At 41.1% G+C, this 18,426-nt stretch overlaps 2 protein-coding genes across 2 annotated transcripts in view; one reads left to right on the top strand and one right to left on the bottom strand.

Annotated features, from left to right (window-relative positions):
* NAPB (NSF attachment protein beta) overlaps positions 1 to 11,088 on the top strand; it is a 61,920-nt gene extending 50,832 nt beyond the window's left edge. Inside the window, exons 8-11 of the mRNA XM_003798477.3 lie at positions 4,711 to 4,815; positions 5,954 to 6,022; positions 6,417 to 6,467; positions 7,655 to 11,088. Of these exons, the coding sequence (XP_003798525.1) occupies positions 4,711 to 4,815; positions 5,954 to 6,022; positions 6,417 to 6,467; positions 7,655 to 7,765 (336 nt within the window). The 3' untranslated portion in view covers positions 7,766 to 11,088. The remainder of the gene's footprint in view (positions 1 to 4,710; positions 4,816 to 5,953; positions 6,023 to 6,416; positions 6,468 to 7,654) is intronic.
* A 1,515-nt stretch (positions 11,089 to 12,603) lies between these two features.
* Positions 12,604 to 18,426, bottom strand: part of GZF1 (GDNF inducible zinc finger protein 1) — an 11,808-nt gene continuing 5,985 nt past the window's right edge. Inside the window, exons 4-6 of the mRNA XM_003798476.3 lie at positions 16,993 to 17,160; positions 15,953 to 16,110; positions 12,604 to 15,603 (exon numbers count right to left, since the gene is read on the bottom strand). Coding sequence (XP_003798524.1) covers positions 15,253 to 15,603; positions 15,953 to 16,110; positions 16,993 to 17,160 — 677 coding nt within the window. The 3' untranslated portion in view covers positions 12,604 to 15,252. The remainder of the gene's footprint in view (positions 15,604 to 15,952; positions 16,111 to 16,992; positions 17,161 to 18,426) is intronic.

Genomic DNA, 18,426 nt, shown 5'->3' with positions numbered 1-18,426 from the left:
TTGGGCTTCTTCCATGACCTGGCAATTATGAATTGGGCTGCAATAAACATTGATACAAATATCTTTATTATAATGTGATTTTTGATCTTCTGGGTATGTACCTAATAAAGGAATTATAGGATCGAATGGCAGGTCAATTTTTAGTTCTTGGCTCAGCGCCTGTGGCTCAGGTGGCTAAGGCACCAGCCACATACAGCTAAGGTGGCGGGTTCGAATCCAGCCCGGGCCTGCCAAACAAAAATGACGGCTGCAACCAAAAATCAGCTGGGCATTGTGGTGGGCGCCTGTGGTCCCAGCTACTTGGGAAGCTGAGGCAGGAGACTCGCTTGAGCCCAGGAATTGGAGGATGCTGTGAGCTGTGATGCCATAGCACTCTACCCAGGGGGACAGCTTGAGGCTCTGTCTCAAAAAACCAAAACAAAACAGAACAAAAAATTTTTGGTTCTCTAAGTGTTCTCCAGACGTCTTTCCAAACATTTTACTTCTTTCTATCTTTTTTTTTGTTTCTTATTTCTGTTTTCTTTTTCACACTTTTTTTTGGGTCACTCAATTTTCTGTAGTTTTGGTTGAGTACCTTTGTTTCTCAGTATCCATGGGGAACTAGTTCCTGTACCTCCCTCACATCCAAGTGTACTAGCCCTAACCCTTTATTCTTCTCAGTCAATACATAATTATCTTTTTTTTTTTTAAGAGACAGAGGCTCACTTTGCCACCCTCAGTAGAGAGCTGTGGCATCACAGCTTGCAGCAACCTCCAGCTCTTGGGCTTAGGTGATTCTTTTGCCTCAGCCTCCCTAGTAGCTGGGACTAGAGTCGCCTGCCAAAACACCTGGCTATATTTTTGTTGTTGTTGTTGTTGCAGTTTGGCTGGGGCCGGGTTTGAATCCACCATCCTTGGTATACGAGGCTGGTGCCCTAGTCACTGAGCCATAGGAGTCACCCTCTACATGATTATTTTAAATGTTTCCTCTGTATACATGCAAAGCCACAATAGTCAGAATTTTTGTTTCAGCTATCAAACATAATTTTAAAAACTCAAGATCAGAAGGAAAGCTTATTGTATTTACCCATATTTTTGCTTACCATGTTCTTTCTTCCTGTCTGATCTTCCAAGTTAGAGAAAATCATTTGCCAGTATTTTTAGGGTAGCAGATTCTCTTAATTTTCCCTCATCTGCAAATGTTGTGATTTCTTCTTCATTGCTGAAGCATATTTTCTGGGGTATGCAATTCTAAATTGATAGTTATTTTCCTTCAATTAAAAAAAAAAGCACAATTTATGGCCTCTATAAGTTCTGATGAGAAGTTTCTTGTCATTCAGGTTGTTTTTTCTCTTGTGGGTAAAGTATTGTTCTCTGACCACTTTCATAAGTTTTGTCTTTGTCTTCAGTTTTGGTAAGTGTAATGGTAATGTATCTTGGGTGTATGTACAATAGAACCTCAGTAAGTTGACCACACAAGGGACTGTAATAAAATGGCCAACATACAGACGTGGTCAACATAAGGAACTAGGCATGTCTGATCTGTGAAAATTAGGCCAACTTAAGGAGGTGGCCAGTGTAGGGAGGGTGGTCAGCTTCAGAGGTTCTGCTGTATTTGATTTTATGCTGTTTGGGTTTCACTAAATTTCTAGAATCTGTAGGTTTGTATTTCTTGACAGATTTGATAATTCTTTTTTTTTTTTTTAAATTTGGGATTCATTAAGAGTACAAGAAACCAGGTTACACTGATTGCATTTGTTAGGTATAAATTTGAGAATTCCTGGCTCGGCACCTGTGGCTCAAGTGGCTAAGGTGCCAGCCACATACACCTAAGGTGGCAGGTTCGAATCCGGCCTGGGCCCACCAAACAACAATAATGGCTTCAACCAAAAAAAATAGCCAGGTGTTGTGGCGGGCACCTATAGTCCCAGCTACTTGGGAGGCGGAGGCAGGAGACTCGCTTGAGCCTAGCAATTGGAGGCTGCTGTGAGCTGTGATGCTACTGCTGCTGTGAGATATGATGCTACAGCACTCTACCCAGGGGGACAGTTTGAGGCTTTGTCTCAAAAAACAAAAACAAACAAACAAAAAATTTTGAGAATTCCTTAGCAGTTTATTCATCAAATGCTTTTTCAACCTCTTTCTCTTTCTTCTCCTCTTCTAGAACTCAAAGAACACAAAAGGCAGGCCTTGTTTTATAGTTCCAGGATGGTGTGTTCATTTTTAAGCCAGTCTGATCTCTTTTGTTCAGATTGATTTCTGTCATTCAGTCCCTATCCATTCTGCCTTGGAGCTCACCTACTTTTGATGTATGTCATCATGTTTTTCAGTTCTGAAATTCTCATTTTTCTTTATATCTTTTAGTTTTTTTCCTAGTGGCGTTTTCTTCATTGATGCTTTGAGTTTTTTAATTATTATTTTTTTATTTCCAATTAATGTGAGGGTGCAAATTTTTAGATTACATTGTTCTCACTTTCAAGGTAAAGTTCCAGTTGTAAAAGAACGCCTCACCTAGGGGGCGTGATATCCACCCACCCATTGTGCCTATTAGGTGAGATCCCGCCCAATGCCCTCTCTTCTTCTGCCAATTGTCTTCCCCTCCCCTTTTCTTTTCTCCCCCTGCTCCCATACTAGACTATATTTGTGTTTTATTGTTCATATGAGCATGTAATTGTTTATAGATTGGTTTCGTATTTGTATTGAGTATATTGATTACTTGTTTTTCCATTCTGAGATACTTCACTAAGAAGAATGTATTTTAACTCCATCCAGGTAAACATAAAAGATGTAAGGTCTCATCTCTTTATTTCTAAATAGTATTCCATGGTATACATATACTCAATTTGTTGATCCATTCATGGGTTGATGGGCATTTGGGCTGCTTCCACTTTTCTCATTAGCTTCAAGTGCTTTTGTAATTTTTTTTTTTTTTTGCAATTTTTTAAAATTAAATCATAGCTGTGTACATTAATGCAGTCATGGGGAACAGTGTGCTGGTTTTATATACAATTTGAAATATTTTCACCAAACTGTTTAATTTCTTATTGAAGCATTCTTATGAGAGCTCCTTTGAAAGTTCCAGTAGATAATTTTGACATTTCTGTCATCTGGGCATTGTTACCTCTTACTTGTCTGTCTTCATGCAGCTTGAGATCTTCCTGTGTTTTTCCTATTATTAGTGCTTTTTATTGAAAACAAGGCATTTTCTCACTAGGTTAGGAGAACCATTTAAACCTTTTCTTTTGGCTGTCCTCCTTTGACACTCATCTTGTTGGGAAAAGTTAGGGTGTTTTTTCATTATGGCCAGGTGGAAGTTCAAGCCCATCACTAGGCCTCCATTGACACCTGCGGTGGCCTAGTTACCTGTGGGCAGAGGCAGACACATCTCACTCCCTACCTGGTCTCCACCAACACCATGCAGGGGCTCTTGATTTCATCTGGTGATGCTGAAAAGTCTTCACCTTTCACCCTCCACCAGACCTCATCTGACACCTCCAGCTGGGAGGGGTGTCTTGTTCTTGCTGGGTGCAGGTGGGGCCCAGGCTCCCTGTGTGTCTGTACTGCTTCAGTGATGGGTGGAGGGTAGGACGGAGCTTCAGCTCCCTGTTTGGCTTTCCCTGAGGCCCCCTTGGCAGGGGTGTTGGACTCTTCCTTACAGGCCTGCAAGAATGGGCACCCATGTCTCCGTCTTCAGCCTTGGTGATATTTGCAGGAGTGGGCCTTTTCTGTGGTGTTTGGATGGAGTGGAGAGGTACTGTCTAAACATTGTCTCTTGACAGACTTCCCCTGCCCTGCTCCTTTGGCTAGAGAGCAGGCAGTATCAGTTCTCTTTTTTGGTCTGCACCTATTGACATTTCTGGGTCAGTGGTTTTTTCAGTTCTGTGCCATGGATATAGGAAGGAAAAGGAGAACCCAGGAGAACCTACCCTTAGATTTTGCCCTGGGTCTTAAAGTCCTCACGACTCTGCCCTCTTGGGTCCATCATTTATGAATGTTTGTTTTATGTAAAGTGAGCTGGACCTCAGTTGTGCTTAGTGGGAGGGAATAGGGGAAGAGATGTCTCTCCTTTATCTTCCTGGAGGCAAAATCTTCCAACTTGTTTTTTCAAGGTTAGCACTTGTTGTATTTAATATTCTTGTGTACTAAGATTTTCTGCTGGGCAGTACCTGTGGCTCAGTGGGCAAGGTGCTGGCCCCATATACCAAGGGTGGCGGGTTTGAACCCGGTCCTAGCCAAACTGCAACAACAAAAAAAAAATTAGCTGGGCGTTATGGCGTGTGCCTATAGTCCTAGCTACTCGGGAGGCTGAGGCAAGAGAATTGCCTAAGCCTAGGAGTTGGAGGATGCTGCAAGCTGTGATGTCATGGCACTCTACTGAGGGTGATAAAGTGAGGCTCTTAAAGATTTTCTACTGTGTGGTATTGAGTTAAAAGAATATACAGTAGAACCTCTATAATTGACCATCTTCCCACATTGACCATCTCCTTAAATCAACCTTATTTTCATAGACTGGACATGCACCACATGTACCTGTCAATACAGTAGGCCTAGTTCCTTATGTTGACTGCCTCTGTTACAGTTGCTTGGGTGGCCAACTTACTGAGGTTCTACTATATTTCACAGCTCAACTAACATAAGATACTAAAGTATTTTCTAAAGGGCAACAGAGGAGAATTATTTTGCCTAATATAAAAAGGCAAATCTTTAAAATTAACCGTTTTCTGTGCCTAGGTTGGGGCAAACACAATGGATAATCCTTTGTTGAAGTACAGTGCAAAGGATTACTTCTTCAAAGCAGCCCTCTGTCACTTCATAGTGGACGAGTTGAATGCCAAGGTAAGGAGTCCCCTGGAAACAGCCCCTACCTTCACATCCTCTTCTGGGTTTTTTTCTTTTTTTGAGATAGTCTCACTCAGTCACCCTGGGTAGAGTGCCATGGCATCATAGTTCACAGCAACCTCAAACTCTTGGGCTTAAGCAATCCTCGTGCCTCAGCCTCCAGAGTAACTGGGATTACAGGCGCTTGCCACAACACCCACCTTTTTTTTTTTTTAAGAACTGTAGTTTTGCTTTGCTCAGGGTGGTCTCAGATTCCTGAGCTCAGGCATTCCACCCACTTCGGCTTCCCAAGTTGCTAGGATTAGACATGAGCCACCACACCCGGCCTTCTGCTGTTCTTGATTCCATTTTGTCTGGCTGTTAGTAGCAAGACTAAACTGAGTTCATTCAAAGGAATAATAATTCTGAAGATATTCCTGCTATAATCTTTCAATAGCCAAAGCTGTAAGTTTTCTGAAGGGCACATTTTCATTAGTAGTTTTGCTTTAAAGAAATTAGGGGGCTGGGCATGGTGGCTTATGCCTATAATCCCAGTACTTTGGGAAGCCAGATGGGAGGATCTCTTAGTCCAAGAGTTAGTTCAAGGTTGCAGTGAGCTGTGATGGTGCCACCACATTTCAGCCTGGCTGACAACCCTATCTCAAAAAGAAAGAAAAAATTGGGGAACTAGAAAAGAAAAACTACTCAGAAATGGAGTGGGAGCAGGGCCTGGGAAGAAGTGTGAGTGAGCTGGGAGACAGAGGCCAAGGTGGGTGGGCATCAGTGTCTAGACTCAGAAGAACAAAATATTCTTTCCCCCAGTCTTGAGTGGGAATCTAAATGTAATTTGTTTGAAGTCTGGACAGTGTTAAGGAAGAGCTTTTCCATTTAATGACGAACACAGACACCTGGTCTGTGAATTTTTAGAATTAACTTCCTTTCATATTGACTCTCTACAGCACCCTAACTTAGGAAAATTGGTTTGGAAGTAATTCTTAATTGAAACTGAAAGTTCAAAATCAATAGGTTGATTCTGTTGTTGATTTAACAGTTTACTTCTTAAACACTTAAGTAGTTCTTTAAGTTAATATAATGTTAAAAGCTTTGTTTCCTAGTTGAGTAAGTCTGACCTTGATGAATGGTTTTTCTTTCTCAGCTTGCTCTTGAGAAATATGAGGAAATGTTTCCAGCATTTACTGATTCAAGAGAATGTAAATTATTGAAAGTAAGTAATATTAAAACTTTGAAAAAAGGTAGTTTTTCTCTATCAGATGACAGTACCTAAGTGGTTTGGTTTAACATGAAGTTTTAGTCTGTGAAGTCTGCTAACTGGGAGACCCGGTTCTTTTCCTGTGTTGTGCTGTAGGTATTCTAATGCCATTAGTGTCAAGAACATAGTACTGTTCTCTGGAATAGGCAGTTGGGAAATATTAATACTAATAGTTAAAAACTAGATCTTTTTTTTTTTAACTTGGATCTTGACTCGTGTTTGAATATTTCTCCAAGTGGGTGAGGTATTTGGCAATATGAGTTAATACCATACAAAGGCTGTTTCCATGTTCAGAAATAGGACTTTTTTGTCTTACCAAACTGTTTTTTCCATATTTTTATGCTACCAGAAACTTCTAGAAGCTCATGAAGAACAGAACAGTGAAGCTTACACTGAAGCAGTAAGTTCTGCTTTGGGATATATCATATTCTTGAAGACTTAAGTTGTAGAAACTTGTTTTCCTTCTCATTGTGTAAAATCTAAACATTTATTTGAATGTAGTTCAGCATACCTATATTGTATTTTCCAAAGGTCATATTGTATCTCCCACAAATGGGACTGTTCCATTAGCCATTACCAGGCAGAAATTCCATTTGCAGTTGGTGCTGTTTCCTGATTTATACTCAAAACTAATTTAGCTTTCAGACTAGTTCAAGAGCAGATATCACTGTTATGATGTGTTGTTTTAACATGTCTTTTGAAATTAATCTGATCCAAGCTGGGCATGGTGGTGTGACTTATAGTCCCAGCTGCTTAGGAGGATGAAGCAAGAGGATGTCTTAAGGCCAGGAGTTCAAGGCTGCAGTGAGCTGTGGTCACATCATGCACTGTAGCCTGTGCAACAGAGCAAAAAAAAAAAAAGGAACATATACAATCTGATCTATTAATAAATGTAAAGTAAAATTAGTTAAAATACAATTTTAAATATAGAAACAAAGTAGTGACAGTTTGTTATATTTGTAGCATAAAATAACTGAAATTTTTTCTTCATACTCATCTTTTTTTTTTTTTTTTTGGCTTTTGTTTTCCCATCTTTTGCCATCATATGTTTAGATTCAAGCAGATTTTTTAATATCCTCCATTTGCATGTTCATCATGGCTCTGAAGTGATAATGGAAAAGAATGTTTTCCTGTTTAAATTTTTTGCAAAGTCATTTTCATCCTATTGTCAATTTATTCTTTGGTAATGCATTGAAATGTGTTAAAGGAATTCTGCTTCTAACTCTGCATCTGTGTTTTTTCATGTCCAATGAATATTTTCCACATTCCTTTGTAATTATTATACAGTATCCATTTTCCTCTGTCTAATACGATAATAATGCCCTTTCTGTTTTCATGAATGTTATGAATTTTTCATACACATCTTCACATACAGTATCCCAGGAACATGCCCTTAGTGCCATCAAAATATTAACAGGATAATGAAAAAATAAACAGTTTTTAATAAAGCAAGTTATAAACTGGAATGAATAATTTCTAATGGGAAAGTTGGTGGATTTTTACTAGAAATGCAGCTTGAGATACTGTTGTTTTGTGTTTTGGATTTATTTCTGTGTAATAATTCCTGTTCCTCTTTCCTTACACTAGGTGAAGGAATTTGACTCAATATCTCGCTTGGACCAGTGGCTGACCACCATGCTGCTCCGCATCAAAAAGTCCATTCAGGGGGATGGAGAAGGAGATGGAGACCTGAAGTGAAACATCTGTCTTTGTGGCATGTGGTTAACCCTCTTTAGTTTTGTCTTAGGGCTAAGTGATCTTTATGAGATACACATTTAATGGCTTAATTTTGTTGCATATGAGCCAAATGGCCTGTGTATTGTTTAAGCTCCCTGCGTGTGTGCTGCTGTGAGACAGAGGAGGAGGCCCCTGTCTGTGGTTATGACAGGCTGTCTCCTGCTCATCAGAACCCCCCCAGTGTTTCCTGAGCATTACTTCAGAATTGCAACCCTACTATTATGGTATTTTCAGAGACCATGTTTAATGTTGCCACATTTTTATGTCCTTTTCCTTGGACTGAAATACCAACCCAGTTCTAATAGACATTTTGCAGTTTTCTCTGTCCATTAGCTTCTGGATGTATTTATTCTTTAAAGGTGTTTAACTTTTAGGACAGTTAGTAGGAATGAATTTATGACTTCATTAGAGATGTTTATAGTTTTGTTGTCCTGTGATTATTTCCGTGGTACTACTGAAAAGTTTCTTTGCTTCTATGATGTTCTGTTTGCAAACATGTACGTGTATGTGCATGGCAAAAGTTTTGAGTAGCCAGAGTCTGTCGCGGCTCTCATGCTGAGAGGAAAGGGGCTTTTTGGAAGCACGGGCTCCGTGTGTGGGTGAATGTCAGTGGTGGAGTTGACTGACACATAAGTGCACACACAAATCATAAGATCTTTTAGAAATGGAATTTCCCCTTTCCCTGGAGATAGTTTCCACGTATAGTTGGAGTAGAAATCCCTTTCTTTATATTTGCATATGAATGTTTTAATTGGCACACCCTGGTCTTTATTTTCTTGCACTCTCTCATATTGAGGTGGTGTCTTCTGTGCCATGGCCATGTAAATTTTGATCAGGGATGGATAGATTATCTAAGTCAAGCTTGAGAATGTATGTAACTAATTTACTGATTTATTGAACTTGATGTGTTAGGTGGGGTAAATATAGTACAGGAGTTTGGTTTTTGACCAGTTGGGCAGGAACCCTTAACTGCTTCTGAGGAGACTTGATCTTCCTCTTAGCTTGTGTGTTTGAACTTTGTCCTGTTTATTTCAGTTTACATAATATACTGACACCCCCTTGTTTGTGAATTTGATCCTACCTTTTATTTTATATGCCCATGTAGTGCTTGTGGCATAGTCATTTCCTGAATCTCTCCTGTTCATATTTATATGATTTGTATTCAACATGCATTTGTTGAAAGCAGGATGCAGTGGCATGTACCTCTCTCTAGTCCCAGTTACTCAGGCTTATGGGAGGATCATTTGAGCCCAGGAGTTTAACCTGGGCAACAATGGGAGACTCATCTCAAAGGAGATACAAATGATATGTGTTTATTACCCATCATAACCTGTGGTTCTTTCTAAATTGTGCTGCTGTCATTAATAACAGATAATGAAACTTTCCATACTATGTTGGTAAGTAGTACTGGAGTGGCATTTTCATTTTTGGATGGTTCTTTGATTGGGATTGGTAGGATTTTGTTGGGCAGAAGTAGATTGGGTGTGCCCTGGCCACAGGCTGAGCAAGGGGCACTTTAGGAGTGGGGAGTAGGTCAATCTAGAATGAAAGAGAAAGTACCAGAAGTTGAAGCTGAAAGAGCCAGCTAAGGCCAGATTATAGAGGTTCCACATCAAATGGCCCTGAGGACATGTGGTCATAGTTGTGATGGTGATTTGTGTGAGGCAGGCTAGTAAATCTGAAAGCTCCGAGGTGTGAAGAGTGTCTGTCCATTGGGGTAGAGGGAATGGGCCAGGAGATGAGGTTGCTCTGGCCATAGGACCTAGAATCTGACGAGGATTTCTTCTTCCCTTTCTTCCAAGTTCTGGGATGCTTGAATGAAAGCTGCTGCCACTGGAGATCAGATCTACAGTGGTGCCCAGCTGGTGCGTCTTCACTCCCTCTTAGAATCTCTTATGAAAAAATGATCAGAGAAAAGTGGCTTCTTGTCTCTATACCTAATATGTTCTATAGGCAGTGGGGTGCAGCTGGGGCCCTCTGTTTTAAGTGTGTCCATGAGGAGAGCATTGGAACAGGGTGTTGTGCTTGTGTCATTACCAGTTTAACAAAGAATCTTCTAGTCTGACCACTTAAAGTAAAAACTGTTGTGACCCCTAGGGTCCTGTCTGTCCTCCCATGAAGGAAACAGGTGTGAAACGGATAGAAGTACAAGCTTGCGAGAGGTGGGCTAACCATAAATGCAGAGTAGCCTTGAGCAACCTCCTCAGTAGCTATTTATTGAGAGGGTAGTTGACAGGTGAGGGGAGTATTAGACAATGACCCGGTGCTTAAGGATTGCCACGGGCTCAGCTCACCCCTTCCCCCTCCCCCAGACTCCAAAGGGTGTTTAAGCTTTAACACCTGCGGATGAGTTGCCCGAGGGTCTGCCCCAAAGCTGCAGAACATCTCACCCAGAGGCTGTCCTGCTCTTGGCATCTCCTACAAAAAAACAAGTCATTTCTTTTAGGGCAGTTCTTTTTGTTGACCTTTTTATTCTGATCCTCTAACAGACGCCTGTCTAAAGAGGTCTGGTTTTTAAGTACAGGGTGTGTAACGTTTTGTGAAATTAGAGAATTGCTTCTTTGCATTGAAATAAACATTGGGACTGGGGCCTGGGTTAAGATTTAATTTTTATCTTTAATATTTCACATGAAAAGAATAAAAGTAATTGTAATGACTAGAATAGACCTGCCAGAAGATAAAAGGAGAATGAGAGAAAGGCTCAGACAACAGAGTACAAACTTAATTCCTTTCTGTGTCCCCTGGATATAGGATGGTGCCATATTTCCAGATGCTTATGAGTTAGGTCTTCAAGATTTAAAGAGATTATTTATGAATAGAATATAATGATTATGGCACAGCTCTTTTACTTTAGTAAATTGGGGGTTGGCTCATTGTCCAAGTAGTTAGACTTTCTTATAGGAAAGCTTTGCTTTTTGTGGCAACATTTTTATAGCTTGTATAAGTTCTTTTTTTAATTTAGTGATTTGAAAACAGTATTTTTGCACAGTTGTGACCATGTGTGATAGTGTCACTGTAACTAAAGTATATGCACCAGCCCTTGTGCATTTATTGTTTAATTGTGCGTTTAAAATGTCCAAATGCAAACCTTTGTGACTTTCTCTGGGGGATTGGGCTGCACAGCATGCCCTGTGACCTGCCCGCTGTGGTGTCAGCTGTGACCAGGAGCAGGTTTCCTGCCCTGTGGAAGCCTAAGCTGCTCTTCAGCAGGGATTACAGTATGAAAACTTACCATATAACAGTAAGTCTACCTTAGCAGAAAGAGTATGTTTGTATTATTTGAATCTGTACAATAAATAAAATGGAAATTATAAGTAACATTTTGCCTAGTCTTTCCTTGCTAAATTTACACAAGTCAAAAGTAGCTTCTCTTTCTCAAAGTTGTCCCCTTAAGTTTAAGGCACTACACACTAATATCCTCTCGGCTCTTTGAACCAACTCAACTTTAATGGTTTTGCAGACTGAGAGTTTATTTAGTTTTTTGAGACAGAGTCTCACTATGTTGCCCTCGGTAGATTGCCATGTCTCACAGCAACCTCAAACTCTTGGGCTTAATCGATTCTCTTGCCTCAGCCTCCCAAGTAGCTGGGACTACAGGCGCCCACCACAATCCCTGGGTATTTTTTTGTTGTTGTCATTGTTTAGCTGGGCCAGGCCAGGTTCGAGCCACCAGCTCCAGTGTATGTGGCTGGTGCTCTAACCACTGAGGTACAGGCGCTGAACCCAGACTGGGAGTTTAGAAGGAAACCCTCCCTGAAGTGTGGAGCTCTTTTTGACCTCACATTCTCATCACCTACCTTGAATTCTCAGGCTCAACAATCCCTTGTAGTGTTGAGGAAGGAGTGGCTGCTGAAAGATTGCTGGGTGGCAGGGAAGCGAAGGACCCTGTAGCCTGCCACTTCCTTCCCCTAAGAAAATGCCAGCTGACTGTCTGGGCAGTGTGGGCAATTAGTTTTGCAGGTATCTGTACAGGGGCAGAGGGTGCTGCTGGGGAAGGCTCAAACCCACTGACCGCTGGAGCCTGAAGATTTGGGGAGGAGGCAGACGTGTAGGGTAGTTACAGGCTGGCTCATCCCATCATCCTGTCATACATTGATTTTAGATCCTAAAGCATATTCTTGACTCTCCAAGTCATTTAAAGCAAATTTTTAATGTTGTTTTTTGATATTTCTTCATCAACCTACACTTGACAGGACATATGTGCTAGACAGCCTATTATTTAGAGTGTTATTTCCACACATTATCTCTATTAGGTAGTGACCTTCTTAGGAAGAAAATCTCACTTAGCATTAAGAAGGCACGCCTTCCAGAGGTCTGCATGCCTGTGTTTTAAAAAAGGAATGTAAGAGTTTTTGTGCAATGAAATACTTGAATTTTTAAAATGCTGAAAATGGCACTTTTACTATGAAGAGGAAAAAAATTTCTCATTTAGGCATTGCTAAAGAACATCACAATTTTCATTATTATTTCTGTGATTGTTCACAAAGTAGGCACAGCAAATACAAGGGTTTCAAAAAGATATTGGTGGGTTTAGGAGAGATTAAGGTAAAATAAAATACTTCTCTTGTTCTCTTCCTCCATTTTGGATAGAAGTGATTGCCAAATTTGGGGTCATTCTCATCAACTTTAGTTAGTACCATAGGAATATGATCAATGGCATTTAGGTAAATGGACAGGCACCTACCTAGTTTCTGAAATATGTTTACCTGGTGTGACAAGGTTCACTATTTAACAGGTTGAAATTAAATTACAGCACAGACTCAACATTTGTTCAGATAATCACCTACACCAAAACCACATTTCTGTTAAAATCATCTTTAATAAAGTTCTTCCCATTCACATTTTTTCAAACTCTATACAACAAAAAGTATAACAGAACCAAAGGCTTCAGAGCCCTTTGGAGTCTGGGCTCAAAGTATTTCACTCAGTTGTTGGCAGGCACTAAGTCACCTAAATGGCCTTCGTTAGGCTCTGAAAGCAGCAGTGTGGCAGCACTGGGCTGGAAACATTCAGGTGGCCGGCCCTCCACTTTGCTGTGCTTGAGGGGATACCAGAAGATGCCTACAGGTTCTCTGTAACCAGCTCCTACATGGGTTACAGGCTTCTGTTCTCAAGACAGCCTTATCCTCCCAGGAAGGGGACAGGGACCTGTGTATAGTTGTCTCTTTGGTGGGCAACTTAGCCTTCCTCTGAAGAAAGTAGCAGTGCTGCACACTGCCTGATGGCCCCCGGCTTATGCTCAAGCAGAGGGCGTGGTCCCCTCCCCAAGCGGCCACTGCTGGGGACTAACCCTAGGAATGCAGGAAATAAAGACTTACAGGACCTGGTTTTAAGTTTCATTATTCATGCAATTAGGCGTATTTTACCAGTTTTAATTGAGAAGCCTATTTCTGCAGACCCTAAATTATAATTATGGAAATAGAATTGCACAATTACTTTTATGAAGGAGACATTTATTAATGCCGACAGTTTTTTTAGAACTTCTAAAACAAATTCAGGACAAGAATTCTTCCAGTAGGTAACAAAATAATCTATTGTTTAAATTCCTTCTCATCAAGTGACTTCATTCCATAAACAGTAAATTAGCTGGGCAGGTTCAGTCTCCTCTTACTAAGATTAAAATGGCCCTGTGACAGTTGTTATTTATTTGTTCTATAAACACAACTAGGATACAATTACACTTAAATGAATTTAAAGTAACTTGGTACTATGACCTTTAAGAGCAGGTGTGAGATGTGTGGTGAGTACCTGAAACACCTTGCAGTGATCTCCTTGCTGCACTCAGGAAGAGTCCTCCCTCAGGGATCACCCTGAGCATTGTGGACCTTCCTCTTAGAAAAGTACCTTCCTCTTAGAAAACCAGTCTTTTTGCAGCAAATTTATCAAAAATGAAGGGAACAAAAGCAACTACTGAACAAAAGAATTCTCCTTCAAGGTTTTCTCTTTAAATTATGATGTTTAAGGATTACATGTGAATCAAAGCATTTCATAAGCATGAGGCACATACCCAAAGCCCTGAAACCAATGTCACATTTAACAAAGGCAGCAGAATAGTCTTTTCATTGCGAATTTTCTTTTTTAAAAGACATTCTGAGCACAGTGGCTTGGTCATACCTCACTGCAGCCTGAGCCCCGGACTCCAGCAATCCTCCCAACTCAGTCTCCCAAGTAGCTGGCAGTGTAAGTGTATGCTGCCACGCCAGGCTAATGAGATGGGATCTTAACTATGTTGTGCTGGCTAGTCCCAAATTCCTGGCTGCCTCCCCATCTTCACCTCCCAAAGCCTTGGGATTATAGGCATAAACCACCATACTTGTCCAGTTGTGAATTTTTTTAGCAATAATTAAGTCCTGCATGAAACAGCCAATGGAGCATTTGAGACAAAGCTACTGGTCAAAGACACAGTCAACTCTTTAAGGCATAATCAGAGGTAACTGTGCTGAGGCTTTTGGTCCCTTCTGCTATATATATTCTCACATGCTCCCAAGGAAATAAACATGTGGCAATTATTGATTTCAATCTCTGGTGTGGAAGTGAGGAAGTCCAAGGTTCTGGAAATTATAGAAATCAAGTCAGAAAACCTGGCATAAATACTCTGTGTTCTAAGACTCACCACATTTTGTGAATTTTATTAAAAGTGCGCTCCAGCCTCTCACTTAATTTTTCACACTTCTTTGCAAAGACTACTATACTGCTTTGCTAAGCTCTTTGGTAGGACAGCTTTTACCTAATCTGACTTTTCTTTAAGAATGAAACTGAGTAAGTTGATTTTTATGACAAATGTCCTAGCTGTATATGTGCTGTGAGTAGAGATTATATTAAGCACTTCTACAAGTGTTCAATTTGTCATAGCCTTTTTAGTGCTTACACATAGGGTGGGGTGGGATGGCTGCAAAAATCCATCTCTTCAGTCCCATTTGAGAGTCCCTGCAGCAAATCCAGTCTGTTTCAATTAAACAGGGGAGAAAAACTGAAAATACATGGCCCTAATTTTCTTTCAGCTTGGTAGAAAAATACCAGATAAGGAAACCCACGTGGGAAAGTAAGGCAGATCAGAGACCAGGAAGGCCACCACAGCAGTGTCGTGAGCTCATCAATGCTCTGTCCTCTGCAGTGAAGATAAGCAGTTGTCTTAACATCAAGATAGAAAAGCATTGCATGACTGACACACACACCTCACGGCAGAATTAAGTGAGGTCATGTGTGCTGCCTCGCCAGTAACATGTAGCTGAGATCATGCAGATCAGAACTGTGCAGGGAAAGCTTTGAAAATGCTATGAGAAAGCCGTGCAAGTTCGCAGAAGTTCAGGAAAATCTGCAGAAGCCATTCTTGCCCCAACTTTGCACACAATTATTTTTCTTAGCCCCAACATCACCTTGAGTACAAGTACAGCTATCTACACACAAAGACCAACAAGATTGGAACTGCTTGGTGAGTAACGTCAGCTCTATTCCATGTTGGTCAGAGGGTGCAGCTGTGTGGACACTGAGTCTGTCTGTGGAGCCAGCTCACTGAGTTCGCTGATGGTGGTAGTGAGCAGAGTGTCCTGGGACACTGCAGAATTGTCTGACTTGCAGGCTGTGTCTGCAGAACTGTTCTCGTGTATGGTGGATACAGTGCCTTGGACTGTGGCCAGATTGTGGAAATGGCTGTTTTCTACAAAAGACAGCAATTTATCCGAGAGTTTGGGTGCCATGTATTCTTCATCGGGCTGTTCAGTCTTGTGCCCTTCATCATTCTTGGGAGAGCCATCTACAATAACAAGGAAAGACTTCCATGGAGTATTCTTATCGTGTATCTATAAATGGAACACAAAAGAAAAGTCACCCAATGTGTCTCTGATCAAGTGCATCTTTTAAAACAATAGTCCCTCTTCAACTTGATTTTGGCTTCCACTGCAGTGAAACCCTTTCCATTAACTGTCAAATATCAGCCTTTCCCACCCTCACTGTTGGAAATTACCTGTCATGGGTTGTGCTTTCCTTGGGGCCTGCTTTTCCACTGCATTCACCTGGTATGGATTCATTCAACAGGAAACACCTGTTGTCTCCTTACCTCATGGAATGGCAGCAGGTGTATCTATTGGGAGTTCTGTGGATCTAAGGACCAATGGTTTTCTTTCTGGAACAAGCCACCCCATTGCTTACCGAGGTGTGCCGCCGGAGGGTGGACTTGTCGGTGAACGTGCGCCCACATGCGTTGCACATGAATGGCCTCTCGCCAGTGTGGATGCGGCGGTGGCGCTGCAGGGCATTGAGCTGGGTGAACTGCTTGCCGCACTGGTCACAGCAGTAGGGACGCTCCCCTGTGACGGGGAGAAGAGACTGCTGGTGGGTCTCTTTTGACCTCCTGTGTTTAATCCTGAATATACTTGGGATGATGATTTTGCAAACCTCTGGAAGCCTCAGCATTTCAACATAAGGTGTGTTGGGAGTGACTTACAGGCCAACTGACAGAGGCACAAATCTAATGTCCTTATGATACAATAGTTTATGGCTTAGACCAGCAGTTCTCAACCTTCCTAATGCTGCGACCCTTTAATACAGTTCCTCATGTTGTGGTGACCTCCAACCATAAAATTATTTTTGTTGCTATTTGAAGGATCGCAGCTTAGACTCAAAACAGGCCCTGGCTCGTGCCTGCAGTGTGTACTACACCTACAGACTCCTTCAAGGATGAAAGACAAAACCGCAAGTCCTAACTAAATATGTGCCTATGTGTGTACACTAACATGTATAGATCATTATCACTGTTTACACTGTGAAAATGTTCAAATATTCACATATCTACTTCATATTCCAACATTCATCCCCTGGGTAAGCTGTCCTTTCCAATAAAAACCCCAAGCACCAATAGGACTTAGTTGTCTCCTGGTTGTACACATAAATGCTTTTCTTTTTTTTTTTTTTTGCAGTTTTTGGCTCTGGCTGGGTTTGAACCCACCACCTCCAGCATATGGGGCTGGAGCCCTACTCATTGAGCCACAGGCGCCACCCCCACATAAATGCTTTTCAATTTCTCAGAGCCAGAAATAAGTTCAAAAGTTAAAAAATGCTATTATGTTATAAAAAGTTGGCCAAAGTTTTCTCCTAAAGCTTCCTTTCAAATACTTTTCTAGTAAGTGTAAAACCTCTGAGGCATTTTTCTTGCAAAACTGAACTCTCTTCCTGGGGCATTCCAACCATACCTGTGTGGACTTTAATATGCTGGTAAAGTGAATTCCGCTGGGCGAAAGTCCGGAAACACACTTCACACTTAAAGGGTTTGGAGCCAGTGTGGATCCTGTTGTGGTGTTTCAAGTACTCCTTGGAAGCAAAACTTTTGCCACATGTTTCACACATGAACGGTCTTTCACCTGCATGGGAAAATGAAATAACAATGTTAGGAATGATACATGCACTAAAAGCAAGTGGAAAAAGTAGGTCTATACTCTTAAAAACCACATGAACTCTTCAAAAAGTGCCTCGGTTGGCAGCATTTTACATTTTCTAGTCAAAACTATTATAAAACATTCAGTCATGTAAGGTGCTTGCTATTTGCTGAAAGTTGGTATAAAATGTCATTGGAAGTTCCAAGAAAAATCCCATTAGACTAGATTCAAAGAGGTATTGTTCAGTTAGCTGTCATTTTAAAAATTTAGTCATTCCAAAGAAAATAATTTCTCAACTTCTCTTGGGAGGAATGGATTATTTTCAGAGGAGCATTTCTATGTATCTTTACCAGAATAAAAGTCCCTGAATTTTCAAAGGAGAGGGAGTTTACATGGACACATACATGTAACTAGTCTAATACTGTCTCACTTTTTGTAATTTAAGTCCTTAATCTCATAAACCAGGCATCGAATTATTAGGTGTGCCCCCAATTTCACAAACATCAAAATAAAAATACTGCCTTTAATAAAATATAAACATACTAACACTCTCATCAAGTAACCAATTTTTATTTTATTGATTGATTGACTGATTGAGACTGAGTCTCACTCATCACCCTGGGTAGGGTGCCATGGCGTCATACTTCACAGTAACTTTAAACTCTTGGGCTCAAGCAATCCTCTTGCCTTAGTCTCCTGAGTAGCTGGAATTACTACCACACCCAGCTAGTTGTTTTTCTATTTTTAGTAGAGACGGGGGTCTCACTTGCTCAGGTTGGTCTCAAACTCCTGAGCTCAAGCAATTCACCTGCCTCAGTCTCTTAGAGGGCTGGGATTACAGGCGTGAGCCACTGCGCCTGGCTAAGTGGCCAAATTTTTTCTTTTTTTTTTGAGTCAGAATCTTAAGCTGCCGCCCTGGGTAGAGTGCTTTGGCGTCATAGCTCACAGCAACCTCCAACTCTTGTGCTCAAGTGATCCTCTTGCCTCAGTTTTTCTATTTTTAGTAGAGACAGGGGTCTCACTTTTGCTCAGGCTGGTCTTGAACTCCTGAGCTAAGGCAATCCACCTGCCTCGGCCTCCCATAGTGCTAGGATTACAGGCCTTGAGCCACCATGCCTGGCCTAAGAGAGATTCTTGAGGTGGAATTTTTGGCCGAGACATTGGTTTCATACCTCCTAATATCTAAGACCTATAAGCCAGATCCTATTACCTAGACATATATAAGCCCTGGACGCATTCACATGAGCACTG

This window comes from Otolemur garnettii, unplaced genomic scaffold, assembly GCF_000181295.1.
Source record: "Otolemur garnettii isolate 467f Iridium unplaced genomic scaffold, OtoGar3 scaffold00136, whole genome shotgun sequence".
NCBI lineage: Eukaryota > Metazoa > Chordata > Mammalia > Primates > Galagidae > Otolemur > Otolemur garnettii.
The sequence above is the reverse complement of the archived record's forward strand: the minus strand, read 5'-3'. Positions and strand labels throughout refer to the sequence as shown.